Source organism: Euleptes europaea, chromosome 7 (genome assembly GCF_029931775.1).
Source record: "Euleptes europaea isolate rEulEur1 chromosome 7, rEulEur1.hap1, whole genome shotgun sequence".
In the NCBI taxonomy this organism is placed as follows: domain Eukaryota; kingdom Metazoa; phylum Chordata; class Lepidosauria; order Squamata; family Sphaerodactylidae; genus Euleptes; species Euleptes europaea.
In genome coordinates, this window is record NC_079318.1 from 31386749 (window position 1) to 31404316 (window position 17568).

General features: G+C 42.7%; 1 protein-coding gene across 1 annotated transcript; it reads right to left on the reverse strand.

Annotated features, from left to right (window-relative positions):
* Nucleotides 1–3563: 3563 nt before the first annotated feature.
* Nucleotides 3564–13247, reverse strand: TFB2M (transcription factor B2, mitochondrial). The gene is made up of 8 exons (XM_056853224.1): nt 12917–13247; nt 10863–10951; nt 10494–10647; nt 9119–9267; nt 7989–8078; nt 6858–6920; nt 5956–6107; nt 3564–3812 (listed from the first exon to the last, which is right to left on the reverse strand). The coding sequence occupies exons 1-8, from the start codon at nt 13245–13247 to the stop codon at nt 3626–3628; spliced, it is 1215 nt and encodes a 404-aa protein (XP_056709202.1). The 3' UTR covers nt 3564–3625.
* Between the last annotated feature and the right edge of the window lie 4321 nt (nt 13248–17568).

Sequence of the window (17568 nt, forward strand, 5' to 3'; positions counted from 1 at the left end):
TCCCAAAGGAAAACAGACCGGTTGCCTCTTTTTTCCTTTTGAGTTAATAGCAGCCCAAGGGTCAATTTTGATTGGTGATGTTAAACACAGAAGCCATATGGCATATACTACAATTTTTAGAACATGCCAGATCACAGATCTCACTGCATCTCTTTTAGTGTGACCCAAACTCAACAAGGTTATAGAAACAGCAAGCCTTTTGACATCACAGCATAATTTATCAAAGATATGAGATATGGCTTCTGCTTCATTTTGCATTGGGAATCAACTGCAGTAATGTGTGAGTGGGTGTGGGTGTGTTAAGTGCTGTCAAGTCGTTTCCGACTCATGGCGACCCTATGAATCAATATCCTCCAAAATGCTCTGTCTTTGACAGCCTTGCTCAGATCTTGCAAACTGAGGGCTGTGGCTTCCTTTGAGTCAATCCATCTCTTGTTGGGTCTTCCTCTTTTCCTGCTGCCCTCAACTTTTCCTAGCAATGATGGTCTTTTCCAGTGTCTCTTGTCTTCTCATGTGACCAAAATACGATAGCCTCGGTTTAGTCATTTTAGCTTCTAGGGTCAGTTCAGGCTTGATTTGATCTAAAACCCACTGATTTGTTTTTTTGGGTGGTCCAGTAATAATAGGTAGAAGTAAACCAGCCATACTGTGATCATTTAAGAAGAACTATAGTTCTTTAAGTCAGTAAGTCTGGTACTCCAGAGACCAAGCCTTCTTAAATAAACCACCACTGATGAACATAGCCCTGAACTTTAATGTAAAAGTTTCTCTAAGTACAAGTTACAAATGCTTCAAGAGCTTGTTTCAGTCTCTATTTCACTATCTGCATGTCTTCATTAATAAAGACCTCTGGCTGATCAGTACGCTGTTCTAGATTTCTACTGTATCTGGCCCCCACTGATAATTGAGTAGAAAGAATTCTGTACCATATTCTTCTACAATTTAGTAGTATGGAATCATCTAGCATGCAGACATTATCATGTTGCTAAGAGTAGTTTGCTACAGGTAATTGATTCTACTTTGTCAGGCAATATGATTCCCCACTTTCGAAATGAAACTGTTTATGCATTAAATAATGAAACAGACAACCACCAAAGTTTTTAAAGCAGCTTATCCATTATAAAATTAAGAATGCCTTTTTGCTGGGGGGGGGGGAATGTTGTACCCCAAAGTGGGTGCCACTTACTAAAATTTTAGAAAATGTATATCCCCGTATCACAAATGTGAAACAAAATTTAGAAGCACAACACACTAGTTGATCTAGAAGATTAATCCCAATCTTCTTTTCTATGTATACAGAACTCCCAGAAGTTTCAGACATTCTCAGCAGCTATGAAAATTAACAATTACTTTTTCTTCTCCCACTGTTCATGTTCTCAAATTTCAGTGTTTTTAAGGCCACCACAGAACTATTTTCTGCATGGCCTAGGAGTGTGCATTAATGCTTCCCTCTATTAACAGAATTAAAATGGCCAAATACTGACACATCTTCTTATACATTCTTTTGCAGTGCAAAATGTCCCAGTTTGTACAAGAGATGTAGGTTTTATGAAGTAGGAAAGGTAACCAGATCTCCATTAACAAAAAGCCATTATTGTAGACCACAACTTTAATTTGATGTCACGTATTAGAGGCTGCAGCTCTACTATACAATTATTTTTCTGTATATTTTTATGGTGGATACCACCTTCAGAATGCCATTAAAAGGCATGGAACAAGTGCCTTAATTTTGTTTAAATAATGATGTAACAATTATTATTAGAAAATTCCAAGGACTGTTTTGCCTTCCAGAGATTATTTCTCACTATTCCCACGTTCTTTAGATACTGTATTAAGGAACATATGTACACAGAAAACCCTAGTTTACCCAAAATACAAAATACTTACATTCCACCCTCCTACAAGATTGATTATTGGAGGCATGATTGACAAGAGTTTATCCTTATGAACTGTTCTCCATTCCCCGCCTCACACTTTTCTCTGGCTTTATGTACTTCACTTCAGTAGCTTAAACTGCATTCCTAAAGAAACAGGGGGTAGGATCCTACCAACAGTCAGCTAAGCATAGAGCCTTCCTCAGTTTATGAAAATAAAAAGATGTCGATTTTAGCTGCTGGTGGTAGCTTTGAAATTGATAGGCAGATGTTTTTATTGCTACACTGGACAAAGGCTGTGCCATGTCATTGAGCAAAATAATAGGATCGAACCCATTTTTTCCTATGGCAGCCAGAGCCACTCAGATTCTGGGTAGCTAGGAATATACTGCATGAAAATCCTGGCTTGCTGAAAGCAAGTTGGCAGCAGCTGAGGTGTATCTAGGTTGACCCCTCCCCTTCCTAGCAGGTATTTCGCTTGAGTGGGTCCAGAGGTGCAAGCCCTTTTATGTGAGCTGAAGAGCAACAACCAAAAGGGCTCTTGGCCCAGGGGTCGCAGCCTGGGTCATGCAATAATCAGGTTGCTTGACCCAGCCCACATTTGTTTGCTCTGTCTATTTGTTTTTGTAATTTCTCCACCACTACCACCCCTTTTTTTTGGTAAGCTGCTCTGAGTCCCTCAGGGGGGAAAGTGGCCAAAAGATACTTAAATAACACTTCTTCTTTGTAGCTGTAACTTTAGATTGACACAGAATTCTATTGCACTTTTATGTTTAATTTTAAAAAGTTAACATGAATATTTACACAAAAGGGAAAAAATAATTAGGAATTGATACAGTAGTTCAAACCCAGCTCAGAGAACACTGTCACCACAATGTGTTCAATGGGGTTGGACCCTATAGAACTACAAACAGCATGACTTTGTGGAAGGGACTGTCACTGCTTCCTCTGGTCCTTGCCTCTCATGAAAAACCACTTCTGAGTGTTGAAGGATCCTCAAGAAGAAGGGATACGGAACAGAGGGGCAGCAGCCAGAAAGAGGCAGGAAATCACCCACAAGTCACACTCTCTCGACCCTTGCATGCCTCTTACACTCACACTCCATGCCGCCTCCTGCGCTGTACCCTGTGGACCCTTAGGAATGGCTTTTCAAGGGGGTACAGGGCAGCAGTGGTAAGGGGGAGAAGGAAAAACGGTCATTTGTGAATGCACCTTATAGAAATAGAGTGACATCCATTTTTCTTAAATAAAAAAAAGACAGGATTTTCACCAACCTGCTACCATTTTGTGTAACACAATCAATAAAGGAGGGGAATCTTTAAACTGAAAATGCACAGTTGGTTTCTACTGTGCCTTGGCTCCTTTTGCTCATTGCTATTTTGGCAACATCTTACTTACACAGCAAGCCCACAGAGTATCTAACATTCTCAGAGTTATTATCTCTGAGAGAAACTGTAGGGCTTGTTGTATTTGACCTGTTCTCCAAACGCAGGTCACACACAACGCAAAGGCTAAAAACAAGAGTTTTCCCCCAGGTAACAGGCATTCTGACAACCATGCCAACTTCAAACTACACGGTAACAAACATATCGCCCTTGCTTGCATCTGAAGAGCCTCTGTTTTTACCAAGAGGTGTCACTCTTATCTGTGCAGAAATCATCTTTGCTGCTAAAGAAATGTCAAGTTATTTTTTTCTTTTGCATCATGTTGAAAGTCACAAAGATTCTTTTCTGAAGTACACAGGCTTCATTTCAAAAATTTATGCCCCTATTGTCTTCCAAGGCATCATCATAAAGCCAGCTTTGGTCAAATTCATGAGACTGTTCCATAGCCTCAAAAAGGCGCTTGTACTCTTCTGGGTATAAATGGCCTGTTGTAATGTTTTCAGGTATCTCTAGCTGTCTCAACAGATTCTTCCCACTGTCGGAACTCCATAAACTGAAAGACATTGGGGGGGGGGGGGAATCAGTTACACTTGAACAGTTAAGAATAATACTACTCGGAGAGCATTCAGCAGCTATTAAAACAACCACTGTATATAACCTTATTGCAAGCAATGAAACAGCTACCAGAACAGTCAGAAAAACCAAAATATCTATGGCGCTTTTTAAAAAAAAGTTTCGTCATTGGAGCACGGTGGGTAGGCCAGACGATACAGAGTGCCTCTTCCCCTATGTGGGGTGATAAGCAAGCAACGGTCTGCCTGGCCCGCCCATCCAAAATACTGAAGTCCCATTCGACATGTCCCCTCTACCTCCAGACACACAAATCAAGAAAGCACACAGAATACTGAAGCCCACAAATGAAACTTGGGAAACTGACTGCATGATTTTGTACTTTAATATACCCTATTCACTACAGGTATTGGGAAGTGGGGCAGATGTCCAGAATTTGGGGTAGATGAGTAGGGTGGGAAAGCACACCCTCCATACTGTGCTAAGGAAGCTGGATTGCTTTCTATTGTCCATTTACCTGGCTAGCCCCAGGTAACGGTCACATGCCATACCCAAACCAAAAAGTTTCAAAGAAGAATCTGGTAAGGTTTTATTCCTTTCAAGTTGTCATTTTCCAGTCCTGGCTACACTGAACATAGCCCTTACTGTTAATTCTACAATACAGCTTAACACTATCTGAAAAAACATTAAATTTTTAACTCTAACGCTGATTTCAATGCACAATTCAATGTACTACAGCAAGCTTTACAGGATGCTTTTGAAAGAACATTTATGCTCCTGTAGCAGCAGCCTCCCATGCTTTCTGGCTGAAAATGAAGCAAGTTTCAAAAGCAGCTTTTGATAAGGCACGGTTATGGCTGACCAAAGTAAAATAATCCCACTGTGCCTTTGGTCTGGAATGAAAGAGCTGCACAATTAGTTAAGGCAAAGGTCCCCTGTGCAAGCACCGGGTCATTCTTGACCCATGGGGTGACATCACATCCTGATGTTTAGTAGGCAGACTTTGTTTTACGGGGTGGTTTGCCAGTGCCTTCCCCAGGTATCTTCCCTTTACCCCCAGCAAGCTGGGTACTCATTTTACCAAGCTTGGAAGGATGGAAGGCTGAGCCAACCTTGAGCCAGCTACCTGAAACCAACCTCCGTCGGGATCGAACTCAGGTCATGAGCAGAGCTTTGGACTGCAGTACTGCAGCTTACCACTCTGCGCCACGGGGCTCCTGCACAATTAGTTTACACATGTCTAAAAGGGGCTACAGGTTTGCGTTTCTCAGACATCTGCTCTCCAAGTCACACCGCTACCTATTTTTGAAAGAGACTGAAAATCAATCTTATATGGTATGCTGTTCAAAGAAAGAAAGAAAAGAAAAACTCCTATACTGTGCGCGCCCATGCCTTGAATCCCAGCCACTGCATTCACATACCCAGCCACACAGCTGACTGATCTACCCAACTGCAGCCATACTGCCAACACTACCCATGAAAGTATATGTTTAGTTTCAAAACACTTTACATTGTTCCGATTTACAAAATTTGTAAATCGTTCTTCCTTGCAGCATGCGGGTTAATTTTGCCATCACTGCATATTCTGACATTTTTGTTGCCATTTTTTTAATATGCCAGAAATAGAAAAGTGGCAACAAAAAAAATGTCAGAATGTGCAGTGGTGGCAAAATTAACCAGCATGCTGAGAGGAAGAACGATGAATGAATTCCAAAAGAACTGGAAGTGTTATTTTGAATATGCAAAGTTGAAGCAATAAAAGAAGACATTAGAATGTAGAGAGTGGTTGTAGTGATTTTGATAAGAAAGGAAAAGTAGAAATGGCCTTAAGAAATTAAATAATACTGAAGAAGCCATAGTTTATAGCAAAAATGACAGACAGATACCATAATGTTAAATGTAAAGTTTAGAAATATTAAGATGGCAATATACTGTGACTTTAAGAATTGTTAAACATCAACCCTGGAAGAAGCCCAATTTGTATATGAATGGGGTGAATGTAGTGTTTGTTATGTTTGTTAAAATTTAATAAAAGGTTTTTTTAAAAAAGATTTACAAAATTTGCCATGCTCTACTAAATTCTTTTCTACAGTTTTCGTCAATTGATGGATCTAACTTGTACTTACTTTAATTTGTCTACTAATTTTGTCTTGCATTTAGCAAGACATTGTTTTACCATCAGAATAAATATGCCTGAATTATTGGCTGTCAAGCTTTCCGTAAATAAATTCTTCCGAGGTGTCATTCGTACTAAGCATAAGTGGTCATTCTGCAGCAGCTGTAGGTAAAACAAAAAAAGGGTATTTTATTAAAATTGCATTTTGTACATACTTCAGCTAATATTCCTATCTAGAAGTTGAACCTGCAGAATTTAGGAAAAAAATAATTACCTTCCAAGTTGCAAGATTCATGAGGAACCAGAACACAGCATACAGAATTACTTCACTGGCAGAACACTTTATTCTCTGAAGTATATATAAGTCTGGTATCTTTAGACTCTTTTAAATTGTGTAGATTATGTGTGTAACTATAGCAACAAGAAGTTCCGCAACTTGGAGTTATTACATGCAAAAAGCATTTCGTGGACCACATATCAGTAGTTATGGTTGGCGCACTCTCTAATGAGACTCCATTCTTCTCGTCAGGTCAGTGTTTTAAGTTCATGCTTTGGCATACTAACTCCTACTAGCTAGTTAACCCAAATGAGATGTGACAGATCACTCAGTCTCTAAATGGTGGTATTCTTCAAAGATGCTGCTTTAACACTCCTCTTGATCAGCACAAAATAACACATCTGTATTTTCAGAAGTGCCAGCGAAGTGCATTTCATGAATCAGCATACTTCACTCAACCATAAGAATCCCAACCCTACCCTACCCCTCAACTTAAGTTGGAGGAAGGATCCTTAGGCTGGATTCAAACCTTTGTTTTTATGAGTGTTACCTGTGAAAATGGATATACTGAAGTATTTCAGTACTATACAAATACTAATGCATTTGCATCAGCACTGAGGAGGGTAAGGGCTTACCACACTCTTCGGTATGGAGAGTCCACCATTTCTTGAATTGGTTAAAAATGAAGACCAAGGCTCCTAGAAGGAAATGAACCAAAAAACCAGAATGTAATTATTTAAAAAAAATATTGAGGCCATCAATGTGACTTGAGTCCTAGATCATGAGACATGGGAGATGGGGAGACAACTGAAACTGCCTCAATCACTATATTCAGCCAGCACTCTCTATATAAGTTGCTCTATTTTCTGTGTAAGTAGGATATCCCCCATTGAACTGTATCCTACTGAATTCAGTAGAACTGACTTTGGAATCAGGCTGCAAGTGGACACTATCATCTGACCCTTCTAGTAATCCAGAACACACTCCTACTCCAAAGGCTTTAAACTGTAACAACCAGTTTTTGCACAGAATCCAAAATAATAGTAACTAAAATGACATATTTCCAAAAGCAGAGAGGTACACTAGCATTTATGAAGCAAAGTGTTTCTACTCTTGAATGATGAGTCATTCATCCCAAATGTTGACACAGAAGGTCCCAAACTTTAATCTATGGCTTTTCAGGGTGCTGCAAGAACCAAAAAAAGCCCAATATCACACAAAATACATTATAAAGCTCTTAGGATCCCAGTCTAAGGATTTACACCCAGTTCTGTGTTGATTCCCAGAGAAAAGATAAACAGCTGGTCTTTGAAAAGTCCCCCTCCAAGTCAGGGGCAACTCCAAAACAACACCCCATAAGGCACGAGACTGCTTCCAGAAGGAAAACTCATACTAAAGGAAGACTTTTTTTCTGGAAGCACTCTGTTGTGTCAGCACTCTGTTGTGTATTTGGGGGGGGTGCCTGGAGAGTTGCTGTGATAAGCCTCTAAATACCAATGGTAGGAGGCAACATCAGAAAAAAGGCTTGGCCTCTGAGCTTTTTTTTTGTTAGCATTCCTAGGTAACTGGTTGGCTACTCCATGAAACAGGATGTTGGATTAGCGGGGGGGTGGGGTGGGGAGAATAGATTCATTAACATCTTGTGTTCACCCATGGGAACATGGCCCAAAAGATATTACCTGATTTTATGCATCTTTCATTTGGTCAGCAAGGCAGGACCAATACATTTCTATTACAGATCAGATTTCAAATAAATAAATATTTACCATGTGCAGAAGCTGAACATCACAGGCTGTTTGCCAAAGTACACTTAAGGCTTGATAAATTCTTGTATCTTCAGGCTTTGCAACAAGAGTCTTACAAAGACATAAAAAACAGCAGTTGCAGTTTACATAATTATGAACACATTTGTTTGAACAAACAAACAGATAACTACATTAACAGATTTTATCATGAAAGGAAATAAAAAAGCTTGATTAAGGCAGGAAGTTGCAAACTCATGTCACAAAACAAATATAGTTCAGAACTTAAACTTTAGATTGTTTTATCTGAAGCTATACCAAAAGCAATTATATGCTACCACAGAAATACCCTATTTACACTACACCCTATTGGCATGAACTTAAACTTTTCAATTCAACTCTAGTATTTCTCTACTACCGTACTCTTCCCTTTTCTTAGGGAAAGAATTGTTGTTACAAAGCTGCATTTTAAAAAAACTACACTTTGTTAAACTGCTCAAAAATATGTGATATTTTACTGTATTGTATTTCTGATCTGAGCCACTCAGAGCCTGACCTAGTCAGGAATGGGCAGCATATAAATTCAACAACAACAAAAAAGAGATGCTATACACAACTTCTGGGCAGTAGTGAGTACATTATTTTATGGTTTTTGACAAATCTTTCTGTACTTTACTGTATCAGATAGACTGTGGTATAAAGCAAACAGTACAATTATATGATCAGGATAATATTTAACAAAACTGGATGAAGAGGCTACACGCAAATCAAACTATTAAAAGACCGATGATAATATTTCGCCCCACCTCACAAGCATATCCCCATACACATCCACCCCATCTAGAATAAGGTGCCCAGATAGACTCAGCAACTTCCCCTTACAAATTGACCTCTAATAGGAAAAATAAAGGTTGCAGTAATCTTTCCACTATTTGCGGATGTTTGAATAATGTATCAAAAGGATGTCTACTGATAATGATTGATAAGAATAATTTCTTTACAGAAATAAAACACAGATCTGACTTCAAAATTAAAGCTAAACCTAAAAAATAAGTACCATCCCAACATACTATATCACAAACTTTTACTAATAACTAAACTACTATACTTCTTTAAAAACTTAGACCATTTAGAAGTTTTTGTACTTAAGTTACCTTGTACTCTTTTTCACTGACAAATAGGTTCAACTCTATTCTTCCATATTTATATACAGAACTACGTTCATATAAAGCATAGACAAGCTTCCAAAGAAGGTTCCTTTCCCTTTTCTGTGGGACAATTCCAACCACTTTTAGAGGAATATCTGTTTTGAAAATGCACAAAGATACACAAATTACAACACGCTCTATCATTTTAGCAACGCTAATATTGCAGATGACCTTGAACCAAACTGCATTTGGTTTTAAAGCAACAGACAACAAAATCTGCATCTTTCTAATATACCTCCCACTCCATTATTAATGACCTCAGAATATAACTCTACTCTAGTAGAACGAAGATCCTTCTGTACACTTCTATCTTTAGATGTTTCGTCGGCAGCAACATGGTCTGGTCCTTCCCCAAATTTAGAACTTTCTCCCTCGGGAGGCAAGTTTACTCCCATTAGTGTTTTTGGAAGATATTCTTCTTCCAAAGGGCTTTTGGTGAACTGAAAGGGAGCTTTAACTGGTGGCATTTTGTGGTGGCTATTTCACTGTGCTATTGTTCTAATGGGGAGGTTCTCAAACTTTTAAAACAGAACCACTTCAAAACTTACTAGGATTTTCGGGATCCACTTGCAAAGTAATTTCAAAATATTTTCCTCCTACCCGATGCAAAGCACAAGAATTTCATTTCACTCAACAGTATATTCATAATTTATTTTTCCTGTTAGTATTTATAAATATACAGAAGTATTTATTTCCTTATTTACTTCATTTTTAATCCACTTTTCTCCCCAATGGGGTCCCAAAGCAGCTTATGATATTCTCCCCTTTTCCATTTTATCCTCATAACAACCCTGTGAGGTAGGTTAAGCTGAGATTATGTGACTGGCCCAATATCACCCAGCAAGATTCCATGACAGAATGGGGATTTGAGGATAGGTCTCCAAGATTCAAGTCCAACACTTTCACCACCACACCATTTCACATATTAAACAGATAAACTCAAATTTACTATACAGCCTATTCTTTCAACCCATCCTTTTCTCTCCCTTCCGGACTCACAACCATTGAGACAGTGGTGAAACACTTTTCGATCCTGACCCACAGTTTGAGAACCACTGATCTAACGTATGAACATACATCTGAATGAAACCTATTTTGAGTCAGCCAGATGCGAGAATGTTCTCATACAAACAGAACAAAGAATTAAAATGAAATTGCTCTCAACTGATAAGCCACAATATATACACATATGAAGAAGAATGGGCCATTAAGTTGCAACCAACTCATGGTGACCCCAACCCACGGGGCATTCCAGGCAAGAGATGAGCAGAGGTGGTTTGTCATTGCCTTCCTTCACATATACATAAAAATTATGATTTACCTGCTGCCCAAGGAACAGGCAGGATGCCCAAATTCCCAAGAAGAGTCTCAGAACACATAACAGGAGGCCTCATTGATTCAAAACCAATAGGGTCTAATCTGAAGAAGTCACAATGCATCACTTCCAGTTGTCCATCTAATTTCTTCTTTAGAGACTAAAAGTGAACAATTAAAAAGTTAAATGAACATATGAACTACATTACACCAACCATTAGCCAATCCAATATTGATTATTTGGACCAAAAGCATCTCTCCTGAGCAGTCTTTCCAACCTTTCAATGAAGACCCTTTAAGCAGACATGCTGGTACCTTATGTTTAAGTACAAATGTTCATAAGGTCAGTTGCTCATTTAAATAATTACAAAAGTACCTCCAGATCAGGAAGAAAGGCATTATTGCTCTCTAGTGCTATCACTCGGGAACCAGCATTGAGTAGCGTCCGGGTCAAGAGTCCAGGACCTAAAAAAATAAGCATTTAATACTTTACTCTAAAATTAGCTTACTAACAGCAGAGCGTCATTCAGTTTTGCTTAAATGAAATCAAGCAGCACCTAAATTATCAAAAGTAAAACATGCAAAACTGCTCATGTGGCTGCACTACTGGGCTTTATACCTCAGTACAAACCAACAAATACAACTGAACTGCATGAAATTCAGTAAGATTTCAGAAATGCCACTTCCTTGTATTTTTCTTATACTTACTGAACATCTACAGGACTTCATAAATTTTCCAAAAAGCAAGCCAAATTTAACACAGTGGGTTGGAGTCCAAGACATTTCAGCACATTGACTGCAGCTCTTTTTCTTGTTTCCCCAATGCCAGCTATGATTGGGCTGCCACCTTCCTGTTTTATTCCTCTGGAGTGGGTACAATCAAAATTTCTGAGAGCAGCCCTTCAACTACCCTGCTGTGTTTTACATGCAAATTTGTGTTTGTAAAAGGCGAGGCTAGGGTGTGCCTTGCCTCCATTAACCTTTGGCTAAAGTTAAATTTCAATCCTCAAGGCCTAACTTCCCTTGATTCTTCCAGACAGTTATGAATCTACATGGCTAAACGCAGTCAAGATTAAGCTGGCGAGTTCGGGGTTCTTCCCTCACTCTGTCTTGGAAATGGGATATGAGCAGGCAAAACAAGTTTTAAAACAAAGGGTGATGGATGCTTCGAGAGATCGCCAGCTTTCCTGTCTTCTGAAACTTCCAGATACCTAGTAGCCCTGGCTGCTTATCTCTCCCATTTGGAGATTTTAGTCATAAGAAAGCTTTCTCCCTTGCCAGGTGTCAAGCATTCCCTTTTGCAATTTTGGATGGGCAATATAAAAAGGTCCCAAAGGCAGACAGGCAATGTCCCTGTGGTTTAGGGGAGATGGCAATTATGGAACATGTTTTACTTGGTTACCCTTTATATCAAGAGGTTGACTCGAACTTTATTCTTCCCTTGCTTAGTAGGTATCCCGGTCAAACAGACTCAGTTTATGCTTCTATGTTAATTATCAATGAAAAACTACTGGTTTTGGCACGCACTGTGAAGTTCTGTGCAGCAGTTTGTCAAATTCACCAATCACTGACAGTTTAAACTTTTAGTTGTCTATTATAGAACTTTCTAATAAACTTATGTATTGTTTTACTTAACTTGCATTTCCCTTAAATTAGAAGTTAATTTATGTGTGGGAGTTAATTTTAATCACACACACGCATATATATATGTGTGTGTGTAAACCTCTCCCCCCCCCCGTTTTTCTCCTGTTTTGAACTTTGTTCCGATTTGTGATGGTATATGCCCGTATTAATAAAGACAGGTATTGTTTTAATAGCGGGTTTTAAAAAAAAAATTCATTAGCATACAAGCAGAAACCGACTCAGTTTATGCTTGCATGTTAATTATCAATGAAAAACCACTGGTTTTGGCAAGCACTGTGAAGTTCTGTGCAGCAGTTTGTCAAATTCACCAGTCACTGACAGTTTAAACTTTTAGTTGTCTATTATAGAACTTTCTAATAACCTTATTTATTGTTTTACTTAACTTGCATTTTCGTTAAATTACAAGTTAATTTATGTGTGGGAGTTAATTTTAATTACACACACACATATATATATATCCCCGTTTTTTTTCCTGATTTGAACTTTGCTGTGATTTGTGACAGTCTATGCCCGTATTAACAAGGATTGATGTATAGGTATTGTTTTAATAGCGGTTTTTTTTAAAAAAAACTTTTTTTAAAAAAAAAAACGTTTTACATTGTTTACTGCCTTGGGGACCCTGATTTGGTGGAAAAACAGAATAAAATGTTTTAAGCAAATAATAATGAACGGCTATTATCAAACCCCCTCCCCCTGAACAGAGTGCCCCCCCCCCCGCACATCCACACCAGCATCAAGGGGCAGCAACCCCGCGGTCACAGGCGAGGGGAGACGGGACCCCCTCACCTGGCTCGCATTCCAGCACGACTGCCGGGCGCCTGCCGGTGGGCTCCGGGCCTCGGCCGCGCCCCAGCCGCGAGGCCACCGTGCGCGCCAGGTCGGGGCAGGCGATGAACCTTCGCAGCGGGGGCGACGGCCGCGAGTTCCCCAGGACCGCCCGGGCCGCTTCGCCCGCCTGGGGGACCCGCAGGGGAAAGGGACGCCCCTCGCTTGGCCCCGCCAGGCCCCGCACGGCGCGCCGCAAGACGCACGAAGAGGCCGCCAGCACCAAGGGCTTCCCTGACAGGCCGGGCTGAGCCGCCGCCGCTGCCGCCATCCCGGCCGTCGAGCCCAGCATCCTCCTCTCCACACGCGCAGGCAGGGCGGGTGACCTTGCCGGGAGCACGCCCCCGGAGCGCTTTGTCGCGCGGACCGCGCCGTCCGCTTCCGCTTCCGCCGCGGGGCGGACGGCCGCTCTGGCCCTCTTCTCGGCGTCTCTGACCGCGCGCCTGGCGGGCCGGTCCTCTCTAGGCGCCCGCACTCCTTGGTGCTCCCCTTTCCCCGCTGCCTCTCCCTGGAGTCCGCAGCCCGGTGGCAGGGAGCGGCGGGGACTGCTGGCCGCCGTGGCTCGCCGGACGTGGAGGTAAGGCTGCCCGAGCCAGACTCCTTCAAGCCTGCCGGGTCCTCCTTGTCTTCGGAGGCTGGGCGCTTCCGCCGGCTTGTGGCCTCTGTAGCCTCCCCCGGGGTAGGCAGAAGGAGGGCTGCTGCGTAGGAGCGAGCGGTGGGCGACCCAGGGATGGCCTGAATGATGGGGGGGGGGGGCTACTGGGATGGCTGAAAATAGGAAAGCAAGGACCCTTCCTCCGTCGTAGGCTTGTATAAGTTGGGAGTACAGGATCTGACCTGGAAGGGTAGAAAAGGGCAAGAGTCCAGCAGCACCTTAAAGACTAACAAAAATATTTTCTGGCAGGGTAGGAGCTTTCGGGAGCCACAGCTCGCTTCTTCAGTAGTAGAAAAGAGCAAGAGTCTAGTAGCACCTTAAAGACTAACAAATATTTTCTGGCAGGGTATCAGCTTTCGTGAGCCACAGCTCGCTTCTTCAGTAGTAGAAAAGGGCAAGAGTCCAGTAGCACCTTAAAGACTAACAAATATTTTCTGGCAGGGTATCAGCTTTCGTGAGCCACAGCTCGCTTCTTCAGTAGTAGAAAAGAGCAAGAGTCTAGTAGCACCTTTAAGACTAACAAATATTTTCTGGCAGGGTATCAGCTTTCGTGAGCCACAGCTCACTTCTTCAGTATTTGAAAAAAGTGAGCTGTGGCTCACGAAAGCTCATACCCTACCAGAAAATATTTTTGTTCGTCTTGAAGGTGCTACTGGGCTCTTGCCCTTTTCTACTACTGCAGACAGACTAACACGGCGACCCACTGTGAATGACCTGGAAGGGTTCAGCCTGTTTCTCTCTGCAGCTCTCCTTTTCCCCCTTTGATGTGTGGAGAGCTGCGCTTCCACCTGAACCCATGAAGCTGCCTTCTACTGTATCAGACCCTTGGTCCATCAAAGCCAGTATTGCCTACTCAGGCCGGCAGCGGCTCTCCAGGGTCTCAGGCAGGGGTCTTTCACATCAGACCCCTGGTCCATCAAAGCCAGTATTGCCTACTCAGGCCGGCAGCGGCACTCCAGGGTCTCAGGCAGAGAGGTCTGCTTTTCAATCCGATCTCCCCGTTTTTGCTAACGTGGCTTTCGAGCTGTCTGAGTCAGGGTCTTTCTCACCCCCGATCAGCCCTTTGCACAGTGTCACTTTAGTTACCGCACTTGTATTTTATCCTTTCTCCTAGAAGATCAGGGTGGAGTTGGTGGGGTTATTGCATTTTAGTCTCAAGAGAATACTGTGCAGTAAGTTAAGGCCACCCAGCAAGCTTCAGGGCACAGTGAGGTTCTGAATCCAGGTCTCCTATATCTGACACTAGCCATAGCACTAAAGTAGGTTTATAGGTTGCTGTTCATGAGTGGACTTTGGGGAGGGGCTGTGGCTCAGCGGTAGAGCCTCTGCTTGGCATGCAGAAGGTCCCAGGTTCAATCCCTGGCATCTCCAGTTAAAGGGACATGGCAAGTAGGTGATATGAAAGACCTCTACCTGAGACCCAGCCAGGAGAGCTGCTGCCAGTCTGAGTAGACAATACTGACTTTGATGGACTAAGGATCTGATTCAGTATAAGGCAGCTCTATGTGTTCATGTAACTTTTGGTCTTTCAGTGTCTTGCCTCCAACTTGGAGCAACTTCAGACATTACACAGAACGTTTGGGCGTCTGTCCCCTAGAATGTTTGTGTGTAGAAGCCAGCATATGTACAGTGATCATATGTGATGAAGGATCTTGGGCCAGTTGATCTCTTAGCCAGTGTGGTGTAGTGGTTAGAGCATCTGCCCGACAGTGATGGCGAACCTTTTAGAGACTGAGTGCCCAAACTGCAACCCAGAATGCACTTATTTATCACAAAGTGCCAACACAGCTAGAAGTCCACATGGGGTTGCCAGGTCCCTCTTTGCCACCTGCGGGAGGTTTTTGGGGCGGAGCCTGAGGATGGTGGGGTTTGGCGAGGGACTTCAATGCCATAGAGTCCAATTGCCAAAGCGGCCATTTTCTCCAGGTAAACTGAAATAGCAGATCTCTTGCTACTACCTGGAGGTTGGCAACCCTGCATGGGTGGCCGAGTGGGGGAAGGAAAGCAGCTGGAGCATAGCCCCCACCCCTTCTGTTTGGCTCTTTTCCCAACTGTTCATGCGAAATAAAAAAGACTGTTATGTGGTGGGGGGCTGGTGGTGGGGACAGCCCTCTGCATGCGCTCAGAGGCACCTTCGGTTGCATGAACGAGCAAAGTGGAAACCTGAGCTAAGCAAAGGGCTTGGCTCCAGCACAAACGCCAGGCGGGCCCCGTTCGGCCCTCACCGCCAACCTCCTGCGCTGCAGTCACCAACCAGCCTGCCGCAGACGGCCGCCCAGGTGTCCCACTCCCAGTCCAGCCCTGTCCCGGCTCCGCCTCTTCCAGTTCTCGGCAGAAGGCTCATCGTTGTCTTCACTTCCAGAGCGCGCAGCCGGCGACTGCGGAGAAGGCACTGGGAAGGAGCCCGGCGCTTCCCGGAGGAGCCGGGAAGGCACCGCTGGTCTCCAGCCTCCTCAGCCAGGGGAATGAACTCAGGCAAACTCTGTGCTGGAGCGACGGCTCGCGTGCCCACAGAGAGGGCTCTGAGTGCCACCTCTGGCACCCGTGCCATAGGTTCGCCACAGGATATGAGCAGCTACATTAGATTCCAGTAGCACCTTAGAGACCAACAAGATTTTGGGGGTATATGTTTTTGAGAGTTAGAGCTCCAGAAAGCCCAACAAGTCTACTCTTCAAAACTGACTAGGATTTGAGAGACCTAGCTTCAAATCCTAGCTCTACCATGGAAGCTCACTGGGTGACCTTGGGCCAGTCACTCTCTCTCAGCCTAGCCTACCTCATAGGGTTGTTGTAAGGATAAAATGGAGGAGGGGAGAATGCTGTAAGCAGCTTGGGGGGTACCCTTTGGAGAGAAAGCAGTGTGTGTAAAGTGCCGTTAAGTCACAGCCAACTTACAGTGACCCCATAGGGATTTCAAGGCAAGATACTTACAGAGATGGTTTACCATTGCCTTCCTCTGCATAGCAACCCTGGAAATCCTTGGTGGTCTCCCTCCCATTACTATCCAGGGTCGACCAGTATATAAACGGCAAAAGAAACAAAAAATACAATTTTCACACTTTTCACTGCATGGAGATTAACAGTATGAGGAATACCAATCAAGCTCTCTCCTTGTTTAGTTCTTAATTGCTTTCAACTCTCTTCAAGATCTTATACTTGTGTTGGATCTTAGCTCAGGTGACATTCCCACCTTTGCCAGGCCAGTTTTTGTTGCAAGGGTGTAAATAAAACCGGAAAGGTCAGTGAGATGTGGTAATACTGTAGTTAGCGCACTTGAGTACATTCCTGAGAGCACTTGAGTACATTCCTGAAAGTCGTATCACTTGTCATAGTTGCCTGCAAACTGCCCACACTGCAGTGTCATCAACATAACTTTGACACAAGATTTATTTAAAAGGAGGCAGATCTAAAATTTGGCGAAGTGTGGAGAGGGGTGACCCCAGGGCTGAGGAAGAACTGCCAGAAAAATATAAAAATAAGCATAATCGATTATTTATTTATTAACCTTATATCCTGCCCTCCCCAGCAAAGCTGGGCTCAGGGCGGCTCACTCATCATTGATCCCAACAAAACAATCAAATTACCATAAAATTACAATAAGATCATGTTAGAACAACATTTATAAGTAAAAACCGGCCCTGTAAGCCTAATCAATAACAGCATCAACAAATATAGAGTATTTATGTAGAGTATGGTGCTCCCACTGTTGAATAAAAGCCACAGCAGAGCCTGTGGGCAGACAGATCCCCCTACATAGTAAAGTCAGATAGAAGTGAAGGGCGGGGGTAGGGAGGCCAGCATTGATGGAGAAAATGTAGCTGGTCTCAACCATGTGTGTGTTAAATGCCGTCAAGTCGCTTCCGACTCATGGCGACCCTATGAATGAAAGTCCTCCAAAATGTCCTATCTTTGACAGCCTTGCTCAGATCTTGCAAATTGAAGGCTGTGGCTTCCTTTA

Coding starts and splice junctions, on each gene's coding strand:
- TFB2M (XM_056853224.1), bottom strand. CDS start 13,247: ATGCTGGGCTCGACGGCCGGGATGGCGGCAGCGGCGGCGGCTCAGCCC. Junction 6,921..7,988: donor ATGTTCAGCTTCTGCACATG/GTAAATATTTAT, acceptor ATTTCCTTCTAG/GAGCCTTGGTCTTCATTTTT. Junction 6,108..6,857: donor TCTCCATACCGAAGAGTGTG/GTAAGCCCTTAC, acceptor TTTTACCTACAG/CTGCTGCAGAATGACCACTT.